The 23,348-nt window shown below is 54.5% G+C and overlaps 1 protein-coding gene across 1 annotated transcript in view; it reads left to right on the top strand.

Annotated features, from left to right (window-relative positions):
- tango6 (transport and golgi organization 6 homolog (Drosophila)) overlaps positions 1-23,348 on the top strand; it is a 301,792-nt gene that overhangs the window by 195,511 nt on the left and 82,933 nt on the right. The window contains exons 22-23 of the mRNA XM_072466775.1: positions 7,478-7,630; positions 20,846-20,997. Of these exons, the coding sequence (XP_072322876.1) occupies positions 7,478-7,630; positions 20,846-20,997 (305 nt within the window). The remainder of the gene's footprint in view (positions 1-7,477; positions 7,631-20,845; positions 20,998-23,348) is intronic.

The raw sequence follows: 23,348 nt of genomic DNA, 5'->3' as shown, positions 1-23,348 counted from the left end.
TGGGGGTGGGTCGAGACGGGGGTATGCTGCTGTGGGGAACGGGCCGGGTGCGGGCGCGTGGCTGGCCGAGGAGGGGTCATGGCTAGTCGGCGGGTGAGGGGGACAGGTAGCCCCCTGATCCGGCTGATAACCTGGAACGTAAGGGGGCTGAATGGGCCGGTTAAGCGGGCCCGCGTGTTCGCGCACCTAAAGGGGCTCAAGGCGGATGTGGTTACGCTTCAGGAGACACCTGAAGGTGGCAGACCAGGTAAGATTGAGGAAAGGGTGGGTAGGTCAGGTGTTTCACTCGGGGCTTGATGCCAAAAATCGAGGGGTGGCGATCTTGGTGGGAAAGAAGGTGTTATTCGAGGTGTCGAGCATTGTGGCAGATAATGGCGGTAGGTACATAATGGTAAGTGGTAAGTTGCAGGGAGAGAGGGTGGTACTGGTCAATGTGTATGCCCCGAACTGGGACGATGCGGGTTTTATGCGGCGCATGTTGGGTTGGATCCCATACTTGGAAGTGGGGGGCCTGATAATGGGGGGAGACTTTAACACGGTGCTGTATCCGGCACTGGATCGCTCCAGGTCTAGGACGGGTAGGAAGCCGGCGGCGGCTAGAGTGCTGAGGGGGTTTATGGACCAGATGGGAGGGGTGGGCCCTTGGAGATTTGCAAGGCCGGGGGCTAGGGAATTTTCATTCTTCTCACATGTCCATAAGGCCTATTCCCGATTCGACTTTTTCATTTTGAGTAGGGCGCTGATAGCGAGAGTAGAGGATACTGAGTATTCGGCAATAGCCATTTCGGACCACGCCCCGCATTGGGTGTACTTGGAGATGGGGAGGAGAGGGACCAGCGCCCACTGTGGCGCTTGGAGGTGGGGCTGTTGGCGGACGAGGAGGTGAGCGAGCGGGTCCGAGGAAGTATAGAGAGGTACTTGGAGACCAACGACAACGGGGAGGTCCGAGTGGGGATGGTATGGGAGGCACTGAAGGCGGTGGTGAGGAGAGAGCTGATCTCCATTAGGGCCCACAAGGAGCGGGGGGAGAGGGAGAGGCTGGTGGGGGAGATGGTGAGGGTAGACAGGAGATATGCGGAGGAGCCCGAGGAAGGATTGTTGAGGAAGAGGCGTAGCCTCTAGGCCGAATTCGACCTGGTGACCACCAGGAAGGCGGAGGTGCAGTGGAGGAAGGCCCAGGGTGCGATTTACGAGTATGGGGAAAAGGCAAGTCGGATGCTGCCGCATCAGCTTCGGAAGCGGGACGCAGCTACGGAGATCGTGGGAGTTAAGGACAGGGGAGGGAGTGTGGTGCGGAGTGGGGTTGGCATCAATGGGGTCTTCAGGGACTTTTACGAGGAATTGTACCGATCCGAGCCCCCACGGGAGGAGGGAGGGATGGGCCGCTTTCTGGACCAAGTGAGGTTTCCAAAGGTGGAAGAGGGACTGGTGGCGGGATTGGGGGCCCCGATTGTGCTGGAGGAGCTGATCAAAGGGATAGGAAGCATGCAGGCGGGGAAGGCACCGGGGCCGGACGGTTTCCCGTTCGAATTCTATAAAAAATATATGGACCTGTTGGGCCCGCTGTTAGTCAGGACCTTTAATGAGGCAAGGGAGGGGGGGGCTTTGCCCCCGACGATGTCCCGGGCACTGATCTCCTTGATCCTGAAGCGGGACAAGGATCCCCTGCAATGTGGGTCTTGCAGACCGATTTCCTTGCTAAATGTAGATGCCAAGGTGCTGGCGAAAGTCTTAGCCTTGAGGATTGAGGATTGTGTGCCGCAGATCATCCATGAAGACCAGACGGGGTTTGTGAAGGGGAGACAGTTGAACCCGAATGTGCGGAGGCTTTTGAACGTTATCGTGATACCGGCGAGGGAGGGGGAGGCGGAGATAGTGGTGGCGATGGACGCTGAGAAAGCCTTCGATAGGGTAGAGTGGGGGTACCTGTGGGAGGTGCTGAAGAGGTTCGGGTTTGGGAAGGGGTTTGTCAGGTGGGTTAGGCTGTTGCATGAGGTCCAGATGGCGAGTGTGGCCACAAACAGGAGGAGATCCGAGTACTTTCGGTTGCACCGAGGGACAAGACAGGGATGTCCCTTGTCCCCCCCCTGCTCTTCGCACTGGCGATTGAACCCCTGGCTATGGCACTGAGGGAGTCAAGGAACTGGAGGGGGTTGGTGCGGGGTGGGAAGGAGCATAGGGTGTCACTTTATGCGGACGACCTGCTGCTGTATGTGGCGGACCCGGTGGGAGGAATGCCGGAGGTAATGAGGATTCTTAAGGAATTCGGGGTACAAGCTCAACATGGGGAAGAGCGAGCTGTTCGTAGTTCATCCAGGGGACCAGGAGAGGGGGATTGGCGAGCTCCCACTAAAAACGGCGGAGAGGAGCTTCAGGTATTTGGGAGTCCAGGTGGCCAGGAGCTGGGGGGCTCTGCATAGGCTTAATTTTACAAGGCTGGTGGAGCAAATGGAGGAGGAGTTCCAAGAGATGGGACGCGTTGCCGCTGTCCTTGGCGGGTAGGGTGCAGTCAATCAAAATGACGGTGCTCCCAAGTTTTTTTGTTCCTGTTCCAGTGCCTCCCCGTGTTTATCCCGAAGGCTTTTTTCAGGCGGGTTAACAGGAGTATAATGGGATTTGTGTGGGCGCGAGGGACTCTGAGGGTGAGAAGGGTGTTCCTGGAGCGGAGTAGAGATAGGGGGGGACTGGCGCTGCCCAACCTCTGTGGATACTACTGGGCCGCCAATGTGACGATGGTGCGCAAGTGGGTGATGGAGGGGGAGGGGGCTGCATGGAAGAGTCTGGAGGCGCTGGCAACAGCGCCGCTGCCGCTCCCTCCAAGGAGGTATACCACGAGCCCGGTGGTGGTGGCTGCCCTCAAAGTTTGGGGGCAGTGGAGGCGGGACAGGGGGGAAGTTGTGGCCTCGGCGTGGACCCCATTGCGGGGGAACCACCGGTTCACCCCAGGAAGAACAGGTGGAGGGTTTGCGGGGTGGCACAGGGCAGGGATACGAAAGTTGGGGGACCTGTTTGTGGACGGGAAGTTCGCGAGCCTGGGTGAGCTGGAGGAGAAGTGCGGGCTCCCCCCGGGGAACACCTTCAGGTACTTATAGGTAAGGGCGTTTGCCAGACGGCAGGTGGCAGAATTCCCGCGGCTACGGCCACACACCGTACAGGACAGGGTGCTCTTGGGGGGTGTGGGGAAGATCTCGGAAACTTACCAGGTGATGCAGGAGGAGGAGGAGGCCTCGGTGGTGGAGGTAAAAGGTAAGTGGGAGGAGGAGTTGGGAGAGGAAATTGAGGAAGGGATGTGGGCAGATGCCCTGGGGAGGGTGAACTCTTCCTCATCGTGCGCGAGGCTCAGCCTCATACAGTTTAAGGTGCTGCACAGTTTTTTGGGGGTGAGGACAGGTGTGTTAGGTACTCAGGGAGCCCAGCAAATCACACCCATATGTTCTGGGCATGCCCAACGCTGGAGGAATTTTGGAAGGGCGTAGCGAGGACGGTGTCGAGGGTCGTAGGATCCAGGGTCAAACCGGGCTGGGGGCTCGCAATATTTGGGGTGGCAGAGGAGCCGGGGGTGCAGGCGGCGAAAGAGGCCGGAATTCTGGCCTTTGCGTCCCTGGTAGCCCGGGGAACGATTCTCCTTCAGTGGAAGGATGCGAGGCCCCCAAGCGTGGAATCCTGGATCAGCGATATGGCAGGGTTTATTAAGTTGGAGAGGGTGAAATTCGCCTTGAGAGGGTCGGTAAAAGGGTTCTTTAGGCAGTGGCAACCGTTCTTAGACTTCCTGGCAGAACGCTAGACATTGGTCAATGGCAGCAGCAACTCGAGGGGGGTGGGGGGGTCACTTTATTTTTTATTTCTGTTATTTACACTGGAGGGCCTGAGGGGGTGTATATACTTGTTGTATTAAGTCGGGGTGTTAATGTTAATTTATTATTTATGTACAGGGGGGAGGGGGGTATGGAGGGTTGCTTTTCTGGACTGTGCTTTGTACTGAACCCTGTTGGGTTCCTTTTTCATTTTGTTATTGATATTTTATGAAAACCTTTAATAAAATTTTTTTAATTTTTTTTAAACAAAACAAATGGATGTGTGAATTTCACAAGTGGCTGTGATTGTCCATGATTTAATTATGAATTTGAGTTTTGGGACTATCTGGAGTAGGATCCTGCCAAGTCATACGATACTTTACAGCCACCGTAAACCACTTTTGGTGTCCACTTTTAACAATATAGCTTTAAAGATTGTAATATTTTCATGCCAGTAATGGACATGACAATCGTGAGAAACTATTTCTGCTGCTTGTGGAGTCTCGTGCTAGCGAGCATAGTATAAAAGTTGGCGTTGAATCCTTCAACACGGCAGCACAGTGGTCAGCACTGCTTTTTCACAGCATCAGGGACCCGGGTTCGAATCCTGGCTTGGGTCACTGTCTGTGCGGCGTCTGCACGTTCTCCCCCGTGTCTGCATGGGTTTCCTCCGGCTGCTTCCGGTTTCCTCCCAGAAGTCCCGAAAGACGTGCTTGTTAGGTGAATTGGACATTCTGAATTCTCCCTCAGTGTACCCGAACAGGCGCCGGAATGTGGCGACTAGGGGCTTTGCACAGTAACTTCATTGCAGTTTAAAAAAAAAAAAATTTAGAGTACCTAATTATTTTTTTTCAGTTAAGGGGCAATTTAGTTTGGCCAATCCACCAACCTTGCACATCATAGATTATCATAGAATTTACAGTGCAGAAGGAGGCCATTCGGCCCATCGAGTCTGCACTTGCTCTTGGAAAGAGCACCCTACCCAAGGTCAACACCGCCACCCTATCCCCATAACCCAGTAACCCCACCCAACACTAAGGGCAATTTTGGACACTAAGGGCAATTTATCATGGCCAATCCACCTAACCTGCACATCTTTGGACTGTGGGAGGAAACCGGAGCACCCGGAGGAAACCCACGCAGACACGGGGAGGATGTGCAGACTCCGCACAGACAGTGACCCAAGCCAGAATCGAACCTGGGACCCTGGAGCTGTGAAGCAATTGTGCTATCCATAAGGCTACCGTGCTGCCCCGTGCATCTTTGGGTTGTGGGGGTGAAACCCACGCAGACATGGGGTGAATGTGCAAAGTCCACACAGTCAGTCACCCAGGGCCGCGATTCGAACCTGGGTCCTCAGCGCCGTAGGCAGCAGTGCTAACCACTGCACCACCATGCCACTCAAACTTCATTGCAGTGTTAATGTCAGCCTACTTGTGACATTAATAAAGATTGTTGTTGTCAAGAGTAAAATTAAGAAACATTTCTACAGATAAAAGAGGGTAGAGTTTGGAACACCTTTCTAGTAGGAGAGGGAGCAGCGAGTGTTTGATTTCAACACAGCATTCAGGGAGAGCCAGGTGTGTAAACTCTCTCGAGTTTTTCTGGTCTCCCATTACACCCTCTTGAAACTCAGCTTGGCCAACAGACCCATGTCCTGCTCTGAACCCCCATTCCTACTAAACTGCTGAACCCCCAAGTTGCCTTCCTGCCCACAGTTACTGCCCCCCCCCCCCCCTTCCTTTCAGAATCATTGTTGTTGTTCCTCCATCCCCAACCCAACGTCTTTTAAAACTCGCAACCTCTCATACTCAAATCCATCTCTGACATTGAGTAATATAGTACCGACCCAATTATTCAATCCGGGCTTCCATCGATCAACAGCAGCTGCTATTTATCTTTGTTTTTCCAGACCCCATCACTTACTTTTCATTGTAACTAATTAAACAAATCCATTAAGAATCTGCTTTGATCCGATAGCTCATTATCATTATTGAGGTCACTTCTGTTGTGTAATATCAGTTCAATGAGTATATATATTTTCCATTTATTTTTCTGAATCTTGTGCTTATCAAGTTCTAGAATAAAACACCTTCCATTTCAACAACTGAGTATCAACATCCCATCAGCAACAGCGTGGTGTGAAGCTCCTGGTGCACAATCCCATCAAAGGACAGGTACAGCACAGGGTTAGATACAGAGTAAAGCTCCCTCTACACTGTCCCCATCAAACACTCCCAGGACAGGTACAGCACGGGGTTAGATACAGAGTAAAACTCCCTCTACACTGTCCTCATCAAACACTCCCAGGACTGGTACAGCACGGGGTTAGATACAGAGTAAAGCTCCCTCTACACTGTCCCCATCAAACACTCCCAGGACAGGTACAGCACAGGGTTAGATACAGAGTAAAGCTCCCTCTACACTGTCCCCATCAAACACTCCCAGGACAGGTACAGCACGGGGTTAGATACAGAGTAAAGCTCCCTCTACACTGTCCCCATCAAACACTCCCAGGACAGGTACAGCACGGGTTAGATACAGAGTAAAGCTCCCTTTACACTGTCCCCATCAAACACTCGCAGGACAGGTACAGCACGGGGTGAGATACAGAGTAAAGCTCCCTCTACACTGTCCCCATCAAACACTCCCAGGACAGGGACAGCACAGGTTAGATACAGAGTAAAGCTCCCTCTACACTGTCCCCATCAAACACTCCCAGGCCAGGTACAGCACGGGGTTAGATGCAGAGTAAAGCTCCCTCTACACTGTCCCCATCAAACACTCCCAGGACAGGTACAGCACGGGGTTAGATACAGAGTAAAGCTCCCTCTACATTGTCCCCATTTAACACTCCCAGGACAGGTACAGCACGGGGTTAGATACAGAGTAAAGCTCCCTCCACACTGTCCCCATCAAACACTCCCAGGACAGGTACAGCACAGGGTTAAATACAGAGTAAAGCTCCCTTTACACTCTTTGAACAGCATTTGTGCCCAGCTCCAAGAAGCAAGGAGACAGAACCTTTCCTCATCAAACCTTTGTTCAGTCTCACAACTGGCTTGAAGAGTTTTTTCGCCAGACCGAAGCTTAATGTATAAGCCGAACAAATGTGAAATAAAGGTTTTAAGTCGTCAAAATTATGTTTTTTTCATTTATTCTTTATGATTTTCAAGGAGTTAGATATAGCTGTTGGAGCTAAAGGGATCAAAGGACAGGGGAAAGTGGGGACAGGTTACTGAGTTGGATGATCAGTCATGGTGGAGCAGGCTTAAAGGGCTGAATGGCCTCCTCCTGCTCCTATTTTCTAGGTTTCTATGTGATGTGGGTGTTACTAGCAGGGCCACTATTTACTGCCCATTTCTAATTGCCCTTTAACTCAGTAGCTTGCTGGGCCATGAGTCAACCACATTACTGTGAATCACATGTAGACCAAACCAGGTGAGGATGGCAGATTTCCTTCACTGATGGACACTCAGTGAACTGGATGGGTTTTTACAACAGCAATAATACTTTCATGGTCACCGTTGCTGCGACTAGATTTCAATTCCAGATTTTATGAATTTAATTCAAATTCCACCAGCTGCTGTGATGGGATTAGAACCCCTTTTCCCAGAGCATTATCCGGAGCCTCTGAATTACTACACCAGTGACAGCTTTACGCCAATGTCTTCTATGCACAGGTCTGTCAGTGCTGTCGGACGTATATCCAGCCCAGATTCTGCCTCAGCTACTGGACGAATATCAGACTTCATCACAAGGAGCTGGGAAAACACGGTGTGTGGAGACACGGATGAAGATGGGGGAGGTGCTAATGCGAAGTACAAGAGCATTGGGTGAGTGGGGATTGATTATCAGGGCTTACACCAACTTGTGGTTACAATGTGCAGGTTTCTGTCGAGGAGTTGGAATATGTAACTTCCCTGCACTCAGCTACTGCCCAAGCCCAGGGCCACCCTTCTCTGATTCCGATCCTATGCCAGTATTTGAATGGTGAAAAGCTCGTAACAGGAGGCCCAGAAATACTTTTTATTTGTTCAAAGGATCTGAGCATTGCCGGAAAGGCCAGTTTTATTGCCCATTCCGAGTTGCCCTTGCTGAGATAGTGCTGAGCCTCCCTTTCAACCACTGCATCCATGTGGTGTAGGTATACCCACGGTGCAGTTAGGAAGGTGCTCCAGGATCTTGACCCAATGCATGTGAATTATAGTTCCAGTTCAGGATGATGTTTGACTTGGAGAGGAACTTGCAGGTGGTGGTGTTCCCGTGTGTCTTGCCCACAGGTGGTACAGGTAGAGGGGTTGTTCAAAGAGTCTTGACAAGCTGCTGAGATGTGCATTAACACTGCAGCAATTTTTTTAATGTAATATTTTATTGAGGTATTTGAAAATTTTTAAAACAATGACATCAACATGGTAAAATAAACATTCCCCCCCCAGCCCAATCTTCACACACCCCAACCAAACAATCAACAATCCGCCCCCCCCTTGGAATTCTGCTTCTGCTGACATTTTAATTTTCTCCGGGAAAGTTTTTTTAAAAATATATATTTATTAAAGTTTTTTGACACAATTTTTCTCCCTTACAAACAATAAACCCCCCCCCCCCCCCCCCCCCCCCCACCGTAACAAAAAAAAACGAGAAATCGCGCAGAGCAAGATATATACATGGCGAAATGATATATTTACACAGCTTTGTACACTGGCCCTCACCCGTACGTGCCAGTTTCCCCAACCCTTCATGTTATCTCTTGCTCATCCACCCTCCCAGGCAGTCCCCCCTTTCCCTCCCCCCCCCCCTCCCAGCTCCCAGGACACCCCCCCCCCCCCCCCCCCCAGGTTGCTGCTGCTGCTGACCGACCTTCCTCTAACGCTCCGCGAGATCTAGGAACGGTTGCCACCGCCTGTAGAACCCCTGCGCAGACCCTTTCAAGGCGAACTTAATCCTCTCCAACTTTATGAACCCAGCCATATCATTTATCCAGGCCTCCAGGCTGGGGGGCTTCGCCTCCTTCCACATTAGCAAGATCCTTCGCCGGGTTACTAGGGACGCAAAGGCCAGAATACCGGCCTCTTTCGCCTCCTGCACTCCCGGTTCGTCCACTACTCCAAATATTGCTAGCCCCCAGCTTGGCTTGACCCGGACTTTCACCACCTGAGATATTGCTCCCGCCACTCCTCTCCAGAACCCCTCCAGTGCCGGGCATGACCAAAACATATGGACATGGTTCGCCGGGCTCCCTGAGCACCTTCCACATCTGTCCTCTACCCCAAAGAACCTACTCAACCTCGCCCCCGTCAAGTGCGCTCTGTGGACCACCTTAAATTGTATCAGGCTGAGCCTGGCACACGAGGAGGAGGAATTAACCCTACCTAGGGCATCAGCGCACAGACCTTCCTCGATCTCCTCCCCCAGCTCCTCCTCCCATTTACCCTTCAACTCTTCTACCAGCGCTTCCCCCTCTTCTTTCAACTCCTGGTGTATTTCCGACACCTTGCCCTCCCCGACCCATACACCCGAGATCACCCTATCTTGAACTTCTTGTGCCGGGAGCAACGGGAATTCCCTCACCTGTCGCCTCACAAAAGCCCTCACCTGCATATATCTAAAGGCATTTCCCGGGGGTAACTCGAACTTCTCGTCCAGTGCCCCTAGGCTCGCAAACGTCCCGTCGATGAACAGGTCCCCCATTCTTCCAATCCCCGCCCAATGCCAGCTCTGGAACCCCCCGTCCATCTTCCCCGGGACAAACCGGTGGTTACCCCTGATCGGGGACCACACCGATGCTCCCATTGCACCCAGGTGCCGTCTCCACGGGCCCCAGATCCTTAGCGTTGCCGCCACCACCGGGCTCGTGGTATACTTTGTCGGCGAGAGCGGCAGCGGTGCCGTCACCAACGCCCCCAGGCTCGTTCCTTTACAGGACGCCATCTCCATCCTCTTCCATGCCACCCCCTCTCCCTCCATAACCCACTTGCGGATCATCGCCACATTTGCTGCCCAGTAGTAGCTCCCCAGGTTTGGCAGCGCCAACCCTCCTCGGTCCCTACTGCATTCTAGGAACCCTCTCCTTACTCTCGGGGTCTTATTCGCCCACACAAACCCCATAATACTCCTGCCTACTCTCTTAAAAAAGGCCTTAGTGATCACGATGGGAAGGCACTGAAACACAAACAGAAACCTCGGAAGGACCATCATTTTGACCGACTGCACTCTACCCGCCAGCGAGAGCGGTAACATGTCCCATCTTTTGAAATCCTCCTCCATTTGCTCCACCAACCTCGTCAGATTCAGTTTATGTAGGGTCCCCCAACTCCTGGCTATCTGGATCCCCAGATACCGAAAGCTCCCCTCCGCCCTCCTCAGCGGTAGGTCCCCTATCCCTCTTTCTTGGTCCCCCGCCTGTAATACAAAGAGCTCACTCTTCCCTACATTGAGCTTATAGCCCCAAAACTCCCCAAACTCCCTTAGAATCTGCATGACCTCCACCATCCCCTCCATTGGATCCGCCACGTACAGCAATAGGTCATCCGCATATAGCGACACCCGATGCTCTTCTCCCCCTCGGACCACCCCCCTCCATTTATTAGACTCCCTCAACGACATGGCCAATGGTTCGATCGCCAATGCGAACAACAGGGGGCACCCCTGCCTCGTCCCTCGGTACAGTCGAAAGTACTCCGACCTCCACCGGTTCGTCACTACACTCGCCATCGGGGCTCTGTAAAGGAGCTTAACCCAATTGATAAACCCTACTCCGAACCCAAACCTACGCAGCACCTCCCAGAGGTACTCCCACTCTACTCGGTCAAAGGCCTTCGCGTCCATAGCTGCCACCACCTCTGCCTCTCCCTCCTCCGATGGCATCATTATCACGTTTAAGAGCCACCGCACATTGGTGTTTAGTTGCCTGCCCTTTACAAATCCCGTCTGGTCCTCGTGGATTACCCCCGGGACACAGTCCTCGATCCTCGTGGCCAGCACTTTTGCCAGCAACTTTGCATCCACATTGAGGAGCGAGATCGGCCTGTACGATCCACATTGCAGTGGGTCCTTGTCCCGCTTTAGGATCAAAGAAATTGTCACTTCCGACATTGTCGGGGGCAGGGTCCCCTCCTCTCTTGCCTCATTAAAGGTCCTCACCAGTAGCGGGGCCAACAGGTCTGCGTACTTCCTGTAGAACTCCACCGGGAATCCGTCCGGTCCCGGGGCCTTCCCCGCCTGCATGCTCCCCAAACCCTTGCTCAGCTCCTTCAACCCAATTGGTGCCCCCAAACCAGCCACCTCTTGCTCCTCCACCCTCCGGAATCTCAGCTGATCTAGGAATCGTCTCATCCCCTCTTCCCCCGCTGGGGGCTGGGATCTGTACAGCTCTTAATAAAAGGCCTTGAATACCTCGTTTATTTTCGTCGCACTCCGAACAGTGGCTCCCCTTCCATCTTTGACTCCCCCTATTTCCCTCGCTGCCATCCTCTTACGGAGCTGGTGTGCCAGCATCCGACTAGCCTTTTCCCCATACTCGTAGGTCGCCCCCTGTGCTTTCCTCCACTGTGCCTCCACCTTCCCTCTGGTCAACAGGTCAAACTCCGTCTGGAGCCGTCGTCTTTCCCCAAGTAATCTTTCCTCCGGGGCCTCTGCGTATCTCCTGTCCACTCTCAAAATCTCCCCCACTAACCTCTCCCTTTCCATACCCTCTGTCTTCTCCCTATGAGCCCTAATGGAAATTAGCTCTCCCCTGATCACCGCCTTCAACGCCTCCCATACCACCCCCACCCACACCTCCCCGTTGTCGTTGGCCTCCAAGTACCTTTCGATACACCCCCTCACCTTCCCACACACCACCTCGTCCGCCAGCAGTCCCACATCCAGCCGCCACAACGGGCGTTGGTCCCTCTCCTCTCCCAGCTCCAGTTCCACCCATTGCGGGGCATGGTCCGAAACGGCTATAGCCGAATACTCCGTCCCCTCCACCCTCAGGATGAGCGCCCTACCCAGAACAAAGAAATCTATCCGGAAGTAGGCTTTGTGTCCATGGGAGAAGAAAGAAAATTCCCTGGCCTGCGGCCTTGCAAACCGCCATGGGTCCACTCCCCCCATCTGATCCATAAACCCCCTAAGTACCTTGGCCGCCGCCGGCCTCTTTCCCGTCCTTGATCTGGAGCGGTCCAGTGCTGGATCCAACACTGTATTGAAGTCCCCTCCCATTATCAGGCCTCCTATCTCCAGGTCCGGAATGCGCCCCAACATGCACTTCATGAATCCTGCATCATCCCAGTTCGGGGCGTATACGTTTACCAACACCACCCACGTCCCTTGCAGCCTACCACTCACCATTACATATCGCCCTCCATTGTCCGCTACAAGTCTTGGCCCCAAATGACACCCGCTTTCCCACCAATATTGCCACCCCTCTATTCTTTGCGTCCAGTCCCGAGTGGAATACCTGTCCTACCCATCCCTTTCTTAACCTGACCTGGTCCGCCACCTTCAGGTGTGTCTCTTGGAGCATGGCCACGTCCACCTTCAGTCCCTTTAAGTGCGCGAACACTCGAGCCCTCTTCACCGGCCCATTCAGGCCCCTCACATTCCACGTTATCAGCCGGATTGGAGGGGCTCTCATCCCCCCCACGCCCCGCCGACTAGCCATCTCCTTTTCTGGGCCAGTCCCGTGTCCACGCCTCCCTCACCCTCCAGTCCCCCAGAGGGGGGACCCCCGTCCCGACCACTTCTTCTGTGTCCCATTCCCTTTCGGCCAGTGCAGCAGCAACCCTTTTTCTCCCCCCTTCCCCCCCCCCTCCCCCCCGCTAGACCCCTGTCTAACATTTTTGCTCCCCCCCCCCATGTCACTCCCGTAAGTCAGCTGACGCCTGCTGACCCCGGCTTCCCCCGCCGTCCCATTGACCTCCCCGCGTGGGAGTCTCCCAGCCATATGCATTCCTTCGTTCCCCCTCCCGCCTTTCTTCCCGCGCGCGGGAAAAAACTCCGCCCTTTCCAAAGCCCGCTCCGCCCCCTCTGGCGCAGCTCCTGTCGCGGCCTTGTCTCTCTCCCCCAGCCCATGTAACATTTCCTGCGCGTGATTGACCCCCTATATACAACAACCATCACACATCAAACCCCAAAACATCCCCCCCACCCTCACAAACCCTCAGTTAGAGTCCAACTTTTCGGCTTGTACAAAGGTCCACGCCTCCTCAGGCATTTCGAAGTAATAGTGTTGGCCCTTGTATGTGACCCACAGTCGCGCTGGCTGCAGCATTCCGAATTTCACTTCTTTCCGGTACAACGCCGCTTTGGCCCGGTTGAAACCCGCTCTCCGCTTTGCAACCTCCGTGCTCCAGTCCGGGTATATTCGGATCTCTGCATTGTCCCACTTACTGCTCCGCTCCTTCTTGGCCCATCTCACGACCCACTCTCTGTCCGTGAACCGGTGGAACCTCACCACCATCGCCCTTGGCGGCTCATTTGCCTGGGGCTTCTTCGCCAGCACCCGATGTGCCCCGTCCAACTCCAGCGGCCTCGAAGGGGCCTTCGTGCCCATCATCGTCTCGAGCATCGTGCTCGCGTATGCCCCGGCATCAGCCCCCTCCACTCCCTCAGGGAGACCCAGGATTCGCAGATTCTTTCTCCTCGACCTGTTCTCCAGGTCTTCGAGTCTTCCCGCCCACCTTTTGTGTAGCGCCTCGTTCTGCTCCACTCTCACCGCCAGGCCCACGAGCTCATCCTCGTTCTGACTGACTCTTTTCTGTACCTCCTGGATCTTAGCTTCATGGGCCTTCTGCGTGATCCCAAGTCCTTCAATTGCCGAAAGCATTGGCGCCAACATCTCTTTGCGCATCTCTTCACGCTGCTCCTCGAAGCAGCGCTTGATGAACTCCTGCAGCTCCCCTTTGTCCCTGGCCGCCGCCATTTTGTTTTCTTTCCCTCGCTTCTCCCGTTGCTCCAGTGCCGCTCCTTTGGCCGTTACACTTCTGGTCCGTTTCATAGAAGTTGGCAATGTTCGCTTCACCAGTCTGCCCCAAAAAGTCTATGGAAACTCCTGAAAAAGGTCTGAGAGTCGGTTCCAGACGGGAGCTGCCGAATGCGCGACCTACTCCTCCATGGCCGTCACCGGAAGCCTCGTCCCTGCTTCTTCAATGGCCCTGGTAGATCTTTTCACAGTTGTTCCCTCTCTGCTAGAATTCACCTTTGATAGAGTCAAGTCAGATTGCAGCTTTAAGCTTGCCCTTCCCCCGCCTGCATGCTGGAAGAGGCCCTCGTCTACTGCTGCAGCTCAAGCCAAATCCTTCACTGTTTCTGCCGGGTCTGGTAGCCAAAAGACACAACATTCCTGGGGGACACCGTCAGGGGAATGCCGCAGTCTTCTTCCCACACCGGGAAATGTCAAACAAATGCCGTGGGGGCCCTGTAAAAGAGCCCAAAAGTCCGTTCCAAGTGGGAGCTGCCGAATATGCGACCTAGCTCTGCATAGCCGCATCCGGAAGTCCTTCTCCGGGAAAGTTGCCACATCCGGGTGAACCCTAACATTGACCCTCTTAAGGCGAACTTTATTTTCTCGAGACTGAGAAACCCAGCCTCGTCACTAACCCAGGTCTCTACACTCGGGGGCTTCGAGTCCCTCCACATTAAAAGGATCAGACTCCGGGCTACCAGGGAGGCAAAGGCCAAGACGTCGCCCTCTTTCGCCCCCTGAACTCCTGGATCTTGCGACACACCAAAGATCGTTACCTCCGGACTCGGCACCACCCGTGTCTTTAGCACCGTGGACATTGCCTTAGCAAAACCCTGCTAAAACCCTCCAAGCTTCAGGCATGCCCAAAACATGTGGACATGATTTGCTGGGCTTCCCGCGCACCTCGCACACCTGTCCTCAACCCCGAAAAACCTGCTCATCCGGGCCACCGTCATGTGTGCCCGGTGGACTACCTTAAATTGTATCAGGTTAAGCCTGGCACATGATGAGGAGGTATTAACCCTGCTTAGGGCAACCGCCCATAGGCCCACCTCTATCTTTCCTCCTAGCTCGTCCTCCCACTTGCTCTTAAGCTCCTCCACCGGGGATTCCTCCACCTCCGAAAGCTCCTGGTAAATATCTGATACCTTCCCATCTCCCACCCAGGTACTGGAAACTACTCTATCCTGTATCCCCCGTGGCGGCAGCAGTTGAAAGCGACTTCTCAGGAAGTCTCGCACCTGCAAATACCTAAAACCATTCCCTGCTGGCAATTTAAATTTATCCTCCAAGGCTTTCAAGCTGGGAAAGTTCCCATCTATAAATAGATCCCCCATCCTTCTAATTCGTACCCTCTGCCAACTCCGGAACCCACCATCTCGCCTACCCGGGACAAACCTGTGGTTATTATAAATCGGGGTCCAAATCGATGCTCTCTTTTATCTCCTCCATTGCCCCCAGATTCTCAGAGCCGCCACCACCACCCGACTTGTGGAGTATCGGGCCGGCGAGAACGGCAGAGGTGCCGTTACCAGTGCTCCCAGACTTGTGTCTTTACATGACGCCGCCTCCATCCGCTCCCATTCCGACCCCTCCCCCACTACCCACTTCCTAATCATGGCTATATTAGCCGCCCAGTAGTAGTTGTAGAAATTCGGCAGCACCAACCCACCCTCCCCCCGACTGCGCTCCAGCAACACTTTCTTCACTCGCAGGGTTTTACTCACCCACACAAAGCCCGAAATAATCTTATTCACCCGCTTGAAAAAGGCCTTTGGGATGAAGATGGGGAGGCACTGGAAGACAAACAGAAGTCTGGGGAGGACCCCCCCCCCCACCGCCAGTGATAGCGGGAGCATGTCCCATCTCTTAAAGTCCCCTTCCAAACTCCACCTGTAACCTCCGCCGCTCCCTCAGTAGCCCCGCGTCCAGGGCCTCCGAGTATCTCCTGTCCACCTGGAGTATCTCCTCCACTAATCTATCCCTCTCGGCCCGTTCCGCCTTTTCTCTGTGGGTCCGTATCAAAATTAATTCCCCTCTGACCACTGCCTTCAAAGCTTCCCAAACCGCCGCTGCAGAGACCTCCCCCGTATCATTTGTTTCCAGGTAGTTCTGCATGGACTTGTTAACCCGCCCACAGATCGCTTGGTCTGCTAGCAACCCCACATCCAGTCGCCACAGCGGGCGTTGCCCTCTCTCCACACTAACCCGTAGATCCACCCAATGCGGGGCATGATCCGACACTGCGATTGCCGAGTACTCCGTATCCACCACCTTCGGTATTAGAGCCCTGCTCAGAACAAAAAAGTCAATGCGAGAATATACCTTGTGGACATGTCAGGAAAAGGAAAACTCCTTCGCCCTTGGCCGTGCAAACCTCCATGGGTCTACTCCCCCCATTCTGTTCCATAAACCACTTCAATTCCTTTGCCGCAGCCGGCCTCCTCCCTTCCTGGATTTTGACCGGTCCAATTCCGGATCAATGACTGTGTTAAAGTCTCCTCCATGATCAGGTTATGTGACTCTTAAGTCTGAGATCTTACCTAAAACCCACCTCATAAATTCCACTTCGTCCCAATTTGGAGCATATATGTTCACGAGTACCACCCGCACCCCCTCCAGCTTCCCACTCACCATTATGTACCTACCCCCCCTTGTCTGACACGATTCTCCCTGCCTCGAATGCCACTCGTTTGCTGATCAAGATCGCTACCCCCCTGGTCTTGAGTCCAGCCCTGAGTGGAATACTTGGCCAACCCGCCCCTTCCTCAATCTCGTCTGGTCTGTAACCTTTCGGTGTGTCTCTTGTAGCATTGCCCCGTCCACCTTCAGCCCCCTGAAATGTGTGAACACGCGAGCCCTCTTGACCAGCCCATTCAGTCCTCTGACGTTCCATGTGACCAGCCTGGACGGGGGGCTTCCAACCCCTCCCCCTCCCCCCTGCCGACTAGCCATCACCCTTTTTAGGCCAGCCTCGAGCTCGCACCCTCTGCCTCCTCGAGCGCCCCCCCCTCGGGCAGTCGCCGTTCCCGAGCTCCCATTTGTTCCCTAGTAACAGTTCCTCCCTGTCAACAAAGCAGCTCCCCCACCCCCCTCCTCCCCCAGCAACAATACTAGAAACTCAACCCCCCCAAGTCAAGTTCCAGCTTAACACCTGCTCACCCCCCACTGCGCTTCTGAGAGTCAGCTGATCCATGCTGACTTGGTAGCTCCCGCCCCTGGCACCAAGCAGTCTGTCACCCCATTGTTCTCTCCCCTCTCCCCCCACATGAATAAACATATTAAAAGCATCACATTCCCCAGTAAACAAACATCAGAAAAAACAGTGAAGTAACAGTCACTTTAGAAAAATAATCACCCAAAAAGCAGAGCCAAACCCAAAGCCCACCCCCCCCCCTCTAACCAGCTCCCTGCAGGACAAAGCAACCTTTAACCATCCAAACAGCCCCTTATTTCGCATAGCGCTACTTATATTTATACAACCCAGCACAACAAATCGCCACCACAGTACTTCTCCAAGGCTTCAGTGTCTTTTAATTCGCCTCCAGCCTCATTTCTTTAATAAAGGTCCATACTTCGTCTGATGTTTCAAATTAGAAGTCCCGTTCCTCATGTGTGACCCACAGACGGGCCGGGTACAGCATCCCGAACTTCACCCCCTTCTTAAAAAGGGCTGTTTTTGCCCGATTAAACCCAGCTCGCCTCTCGGCCAAATCCGTGCCCAGGTCCTGATAAATGCGCAGCTCACAGTTCTCCCACTTGCTGCTCCGTTCCTTCTTGGCCCACCGCAAAACGTGTTCCTTGTCCATGAAACGGTGAAAGCGTACCACCATGGCCCTCAGCGGCTCGTTAACTCGGGGCTTCCTCGCGAGGGCTCTGTGCGCTCTGTCCAGTTCCAGGGGCCGAGGGAACGCCCTAGCCCCCATCAACTTCTCCAACATGTCCGTCACATAGGCCCTCGCATCCGATCCCTCACTGCATTCAGGGAGGCCGACAATTCTGAGATTCTGCCTCCTGGACCTGTTCTCCAGGTCCTCCAGCTTCTCCTGCATCCTCTTCTGGCGGTCGTTCATCATCCCCACCTTGTTTTCCAGCACGGTTATATACTCCTCGTGCTCGGACACCTTTTGCTTCACCTCCTGGATCGCTCTCCCGTGGGTTTCTTGATTCTGCACCACTTGATTAATCGAAGCTTTAATCGGGTCCAGCGTGTCCTCCTTCAGCTGGGCGAAGCAATCCTCGAAAATCTTCACCAGCTGCTCCGTCGACCCTGCTTCTCCGCCATGCTGTCCCGCGTTGCCAGCTCTGCTTGCGGAGTCTGCACGTTCTCCCCGTGTCTTCGTGGGTTTCCTCCAGGTGCTCCGGTTTCCTCCCACAATCCAAAGGCGTGCAGGTTAGGTGAATTGGACATTCTGAATTCTCCCTCTGTGTAGCCGAAAAGGCGCTGGAATGTGGCGACTAGGGGCTTTTCACAGTAACTTCATTGCAGTGTTAATGTAAACCTACATGTGACACTAATAAAGATGACTATTATTTGGGGTTACTATCGGATCAGTCATGATCTAGTTAAATAGTGGAGCAGGCTCGAGGGGCCGAATGACCTTTGTCTGCCCGTTTCCTCCCAGTCCAAAGATGTGCAGGTTAGGTGGATTGGCCATGATAAATTGCCCTGAGTGTCCAAAAAGGTTAGCTGGGGTTATGGAGATAGGTTGGAGGTGTGGGGATAGGTTGGAGGTGTGGAGATAGGTTGGAGGTGTGGGGATAGGTTGGAGGTATGGGCTTAGGTAAGGTGCTCTTTCCAAGGGCCGGTGCAGACTCGATGGGCCAAATGCCGTCCTCTGTACTCGATGATTCTATGAACCCATCTGTTCTAACATTTTGCTCATTCACAGAATGTGAGCATTGCTGGCTGGGCCAGTGTTTATTATCCATGTCTGATGCTCTTAATGACTGGTTTAGCACCAGGGCTAAATCGCTGGCTTTTAAAGCAGACCAAGGCAGACCAGCAGCACGGTTCAATTCCCGTACCAGCCCCCCGAACAGGCGCCGGAATGTGGCGACTAGGGGCTTTTCACAGTAACTTCATTGAAGCCAACTCGTGACAATAAGCAATTTTCATTTGATTTGATTTGAGAGGGTGGGGGTGAGCTGTCTTCTTGAACCGTGGCTGTCCACGTGGTGTAGGTACAACCACTGTGCTGAGAGGGAGATAGTTGCAGGATTACACTGTGATTAGTGTAACTAATTCTGCTCTCTCTCACTGTCTCTGTCCCCCCCTCCCTGCCTCCATTTCCTCCCTGTCCCTCAATTAACCTCATTCTGACGCACACGGGTCACCCTCCCATGCTCCTTTCCTGCAACCAATCTTTTTCCCTCCACCACTCTCTGCCTCACCTTCACCTGCACCTCCACACTACCTCCCACTCCCGCCCCACTGCCCTCTCTACATCTTCCCCTCCCCCTCTTCCCCTCCCTCCCCCTCTCTCTCCCCCTCCCCCTCTCCATCCCCCTCCCCCTCTCCATCCCCCTCTCCCTCCCCTTTCCCCCTCTCCCTCCCCCTTTCCCCCTCTCCCTCCCCCTTTCCCCCTCTCCCTCCCCCTTTCCCCCTCCCTCCACCTCTCTCTCCCTCCCCCTCCCATCCCCCTCTCTCTTCCCCACCCACTCCCTCCCCTCCCCCCTCCCCTCCCTCCCCTCACCCTCCCCTCCCCCGCCCCTTCCCCCTCCCCTCCCCCGCCCCCTCTCCCTCCCCTCCCCCGCCCCCTCTCCCTCCCCTCCCCCGCCCCCTCCCCTCCCCTCCCCCGCCCCCTCCCCTCCCCTCCCCCGCCCCCTCCCCTCCCCTCCCCCGCCCCCTCCCCTCCCCGCCCCCGCCCCCTCCCCTCCCCGCCCCCTCCCCTCCCCCGCCCCCTCCCCCGCCCCCTCCCCCTCCCCTCCCCCTCTCCCTCCCCCGCCCCCTCATCCTCCCCTCCCCCTCTCCCTCCCCGCTCCCTCTGCCTCCCCCACTCCCTCTGCCTCCCCCTTTCCCCCTCCCTCCTCTTTTCCCCCTCCCTCCCTCTTTCCCCCCTCCCTCCCTCTTTCCCCCTCCCTCTCCCTCCCTCCCCCTCCCTCCCTCTCCCTCCCCCTCCCTCCCTCTCCCTCCCCCTCCCTCCCTCTCCCTCCCCCCTCCCTCCCCCCCTCCCTCCCTCTCCCTCCCCCTCCCTCCCTCTCCCTCCCCCCTTTCCCTCCTCCTTCCCTCCCCCTCCCTCCATCCCCCTCCCTCCCTCTCTCCCCTTCCTTCTCCCTCTCCCCCTCCCCCTCTCCCTCCCCCACCCTCCCGCTCCCGCTCTCTCTCCCCCTCCACCTCTCCCTCACACTCACACTCCCCCTCATCCTCACCCTCTCCCGCTCCCTCCCCCTCTCCATTTGCCTCACCCTTCCCCTCCCCCTTTCCCTCACCCTTTCCCTTTCCCCCCCTCCCCCTTTCCCTCCCCCCTCCCCCTTTCCCTCCCCCTTTCCCTCCCCCTTTCCCTCCCCCTCCCGCTCCCCCTCTCCCTCCCTCTCTCCCTCTCCCTCTCCCTCCCCCTCACTCTCTCCATTTCCCTCCCCCTCGCCCTCTGCCTCCCCTCCCCCTTCCCCTCCCACCCACCCTCCCCTCCCTCCCCCTCCCCCTCCCCTCCCTCCCCCTCCCCTTCCCTCTCCCTCTCCCTTTCCCTCCCCCTCCCCCCTTTCCCTCCCCCTCCCCCGCTCCCCTCCCCTTCCCCTCCCCCTTTCCCTCCCCCTCCCTCTCCCTGTCCCTTCCCCTTTCCCTCCCCTCCCCCCTTTCCCTCCTCCTCCCCCTCTCCCGCTCCCCCTCCCCTTCCCCTCCCACCCACCCTCCCCCTTTCCCCCTCCCCCTTTCCCCCTCCCCCTTTCCCTCCCTCTCCCTTACCCTTTCCCTCCCCCTCCCCCCTTTCCCTCCCCCTCCCCCTCCCGCTCTCCCTCACCCCCTCCCCCTCTCCCTCCCCCTCCCCCTCTCCCTCCCCCTCCCCCTTTCCCTCCCCTTCCCCCTTTCCCTCCCCCACCCTCTCTCCCTTCCCCTCCACCTCCGTCTCCCTTCTCCACTGCCCGGTTCACCCCCTCTCTCTAGGTGAGTTAGCTTCACATTTTCGGGATCCATTGATTCGGGTGTTTTTGATGGGGACACGAGATTCGGACAGTACAATGCGGGCAAGTAGCCTATCGAACCTGGGGGAACTCTGTCAGTGCCTGGACTTCGCACTAGGATCAGTTGTTCATGAGGTAAGTACAAGGCTCAGATGAAAGTTAACAACACGTCTTGTATCTCCTGTTCCTTTTTGTTTGACATCACCACAAAGTCAGCTGCTGTAGCAGACATGGAGCAAACTCCTGATCCCATCTCCAGCCCCCTCGGTGCTATTTGTGCAGAGAGACAGAGAGAGGGAGAGAGAGAGAGAGAGAGAGAGAGAGACAGAGCGAGAGAGAGACACTGGGCGCAATTCTCCCATCGGGAGACTAAGTCCCGACGCCGGTGTGAAAACCGGAGTGTTTCACTCCAAGAACAAAGAACAAAAGAACAAAGAACAAAGAACAAAGAAATGTACAGCACAGGAACAGGCCCTTCGGCCCTCCAAGCCCGTGCCGACCATACTGCCCGACTGAACTACAATCTTCTACACTTCCTGGGTCCGTATCCTTCTATTCCCATCCTATTCATATATTTGTCAAGATGCCCCTTAAATGTCCCTATCGTCCCTGCCTCCACTACCTCCTCCGGTAGTGAGTTCCAGGCACCCACTACCCTCTGCGTAAAAAAACTTGCCTCGTACATCTACTCTAAACTTTGCCCCTCTCACCTTAAACCTATGCCCCCTAGTAATTGACCCCTCTACCCTGGGGAAAAGCCTCTGACTATCCACTCTGTCTATGCCCCTCATAATTTTGTATACCTCTATCAGGTCGCCCCTCAACCTCCTTCGTTCCAGTGAGAACAAACCGAGTTTATTCAATCGCTCCTCATAGCTTATGCCCTCCATACCAGGCAACATTCTGGTAAATCTCTTCTGCACCCTCTCTAAAGCCTCCACATCCTTCTGGTAGTGTGGCGACCAGAATTGAACACTATACTCCAAGTGTGGCCTAACTAAGGTTCTATACAGCTGCAACATGACTTGCCAATTCTTATACTCAATGCCCCGGCCAATGAAGGCAAGCATGCCGTATGCCTTCTTGACTACCTTCTCCACCTGTGTAGCCCCTTTCAGTGATCTGTGGACCTGTACTCCTAGATCTCTTTGACTTTCAATACTCTTGAGGGTTCTACCATTCACTGTATATTATTCACTGTATATTCCCTACCTGCATTAGCCCTTCCAAAATGCATTACCTCACATTTGTCCAGGTTAAACTCCATCTGCCATCTCTCCGCCCAAGTCTCCAGACAATCTAAATCCTGCTGTATCCTCAGACAGTCCTCATCGCTATCCGCAATTCCACCAACCTTTGTGTCGTCTGCAAACTTACTAATCAGACCAGTTACATTTTCCTCCAAATCATTTATATATACTACAAAGAGCAAAGGTCCCAGCACTGATCCCTGTGGAACACCACTGGTCACAGCCCTCCAATTAGAAAAGCATCCCTCCATTGCTACCCTCTGCCTTCTATGGCCTAGCCAGTTCTGTATCCACCTTGCCAGTTCACCCCTGATCCCGTGTGACTTCACCTTTTGTACTAGTCTACCATGAGGGACCTTGTCAAAGGCCTTACTGAAGTCCATATAGACAACATCTACTGCCCTACCTGCATCAATCATCTTAGTGACCTCCTCGAAAAACTCTATCAAGTTAGTGAGACACGACCTCCCCTTCACAAAACCGTGCTGCCTCTCACTAATACGTCCATTTGCTTCCAAATGGGAGTAGATCCTGTCTCGAAGAATTCTCTCCAGTAATTTCCCTACCACTGAAGTAAGGCTCACCGGCCTGTAGTTCCCGGGATTATCCCTGCCACCCTTCTTAAACAGAGGAACAACATTGGCTATTCTCCAGTCCTCCGGGACATCCCCTGAAGACAGCGAGGATCCAAAGATTTCTGTCAAGGCCTCAGCAATTTCCTCTCCAGCCTCCTTCAGTATTCTGGGGTAGATCCCATCCGGCCCTGGGGACTTATCTACCTGAATATTTTTATTTATTTTTTTTTTTAAGACACCCAACACCTCGTCTTTTTGGATCACAATGTGACCCAGGCTATCTACACCCCCTTCTCCAGACTCAACATCTACCAATTCCTTCTCTTTGGTGAATACTGATGCAAAGTATTCATTTAGTACCTCGCCCATTTCCTCTGGCTCCACACATAGATTCCCTTGCCTATCCTTCAGTGGGCCAACCCTTTCCCTGGCTACCCTCTTGCTTTTTATGTAAGTGTAAAAAGCCTTGGGATTTTCCTTAACCCTATTTGCCAATGACTTTTCATGACCCCTTCTAGCCCTCCTGACTCCCTGCTTAAGTTCCTTCCTACTTTCCTTATATGCCACACAGGCTTCGTCTGTTCCCAGCCTTTTAGCCCTGACAAATGCCTCCTTTTTCTTTTTGACGAGGCCTACAATATCATTCGTCATCCAAGGTTCC

Source organism: Scyliorhinus torazame, chromosome 10, assembly GCF_047496885.1.
Source record: "Scyliorhinus torazame isolate Kashiwa2021f chromosome 10, sScyTor2.1, whole genome shotgun sequence".
NCBI classification, from domain to species: Eukaryota; Metazoa; Chordata; class Chondrichthyes; order Carcharhiniformes; family Scyliorhinidae; genus Scyliorhinus; species Scyliorhinus torazame.
Note: the sequence above shows the minus strand (reverse complement) of the source record. Positions and strands in the feature narration are given on the sequence as shown.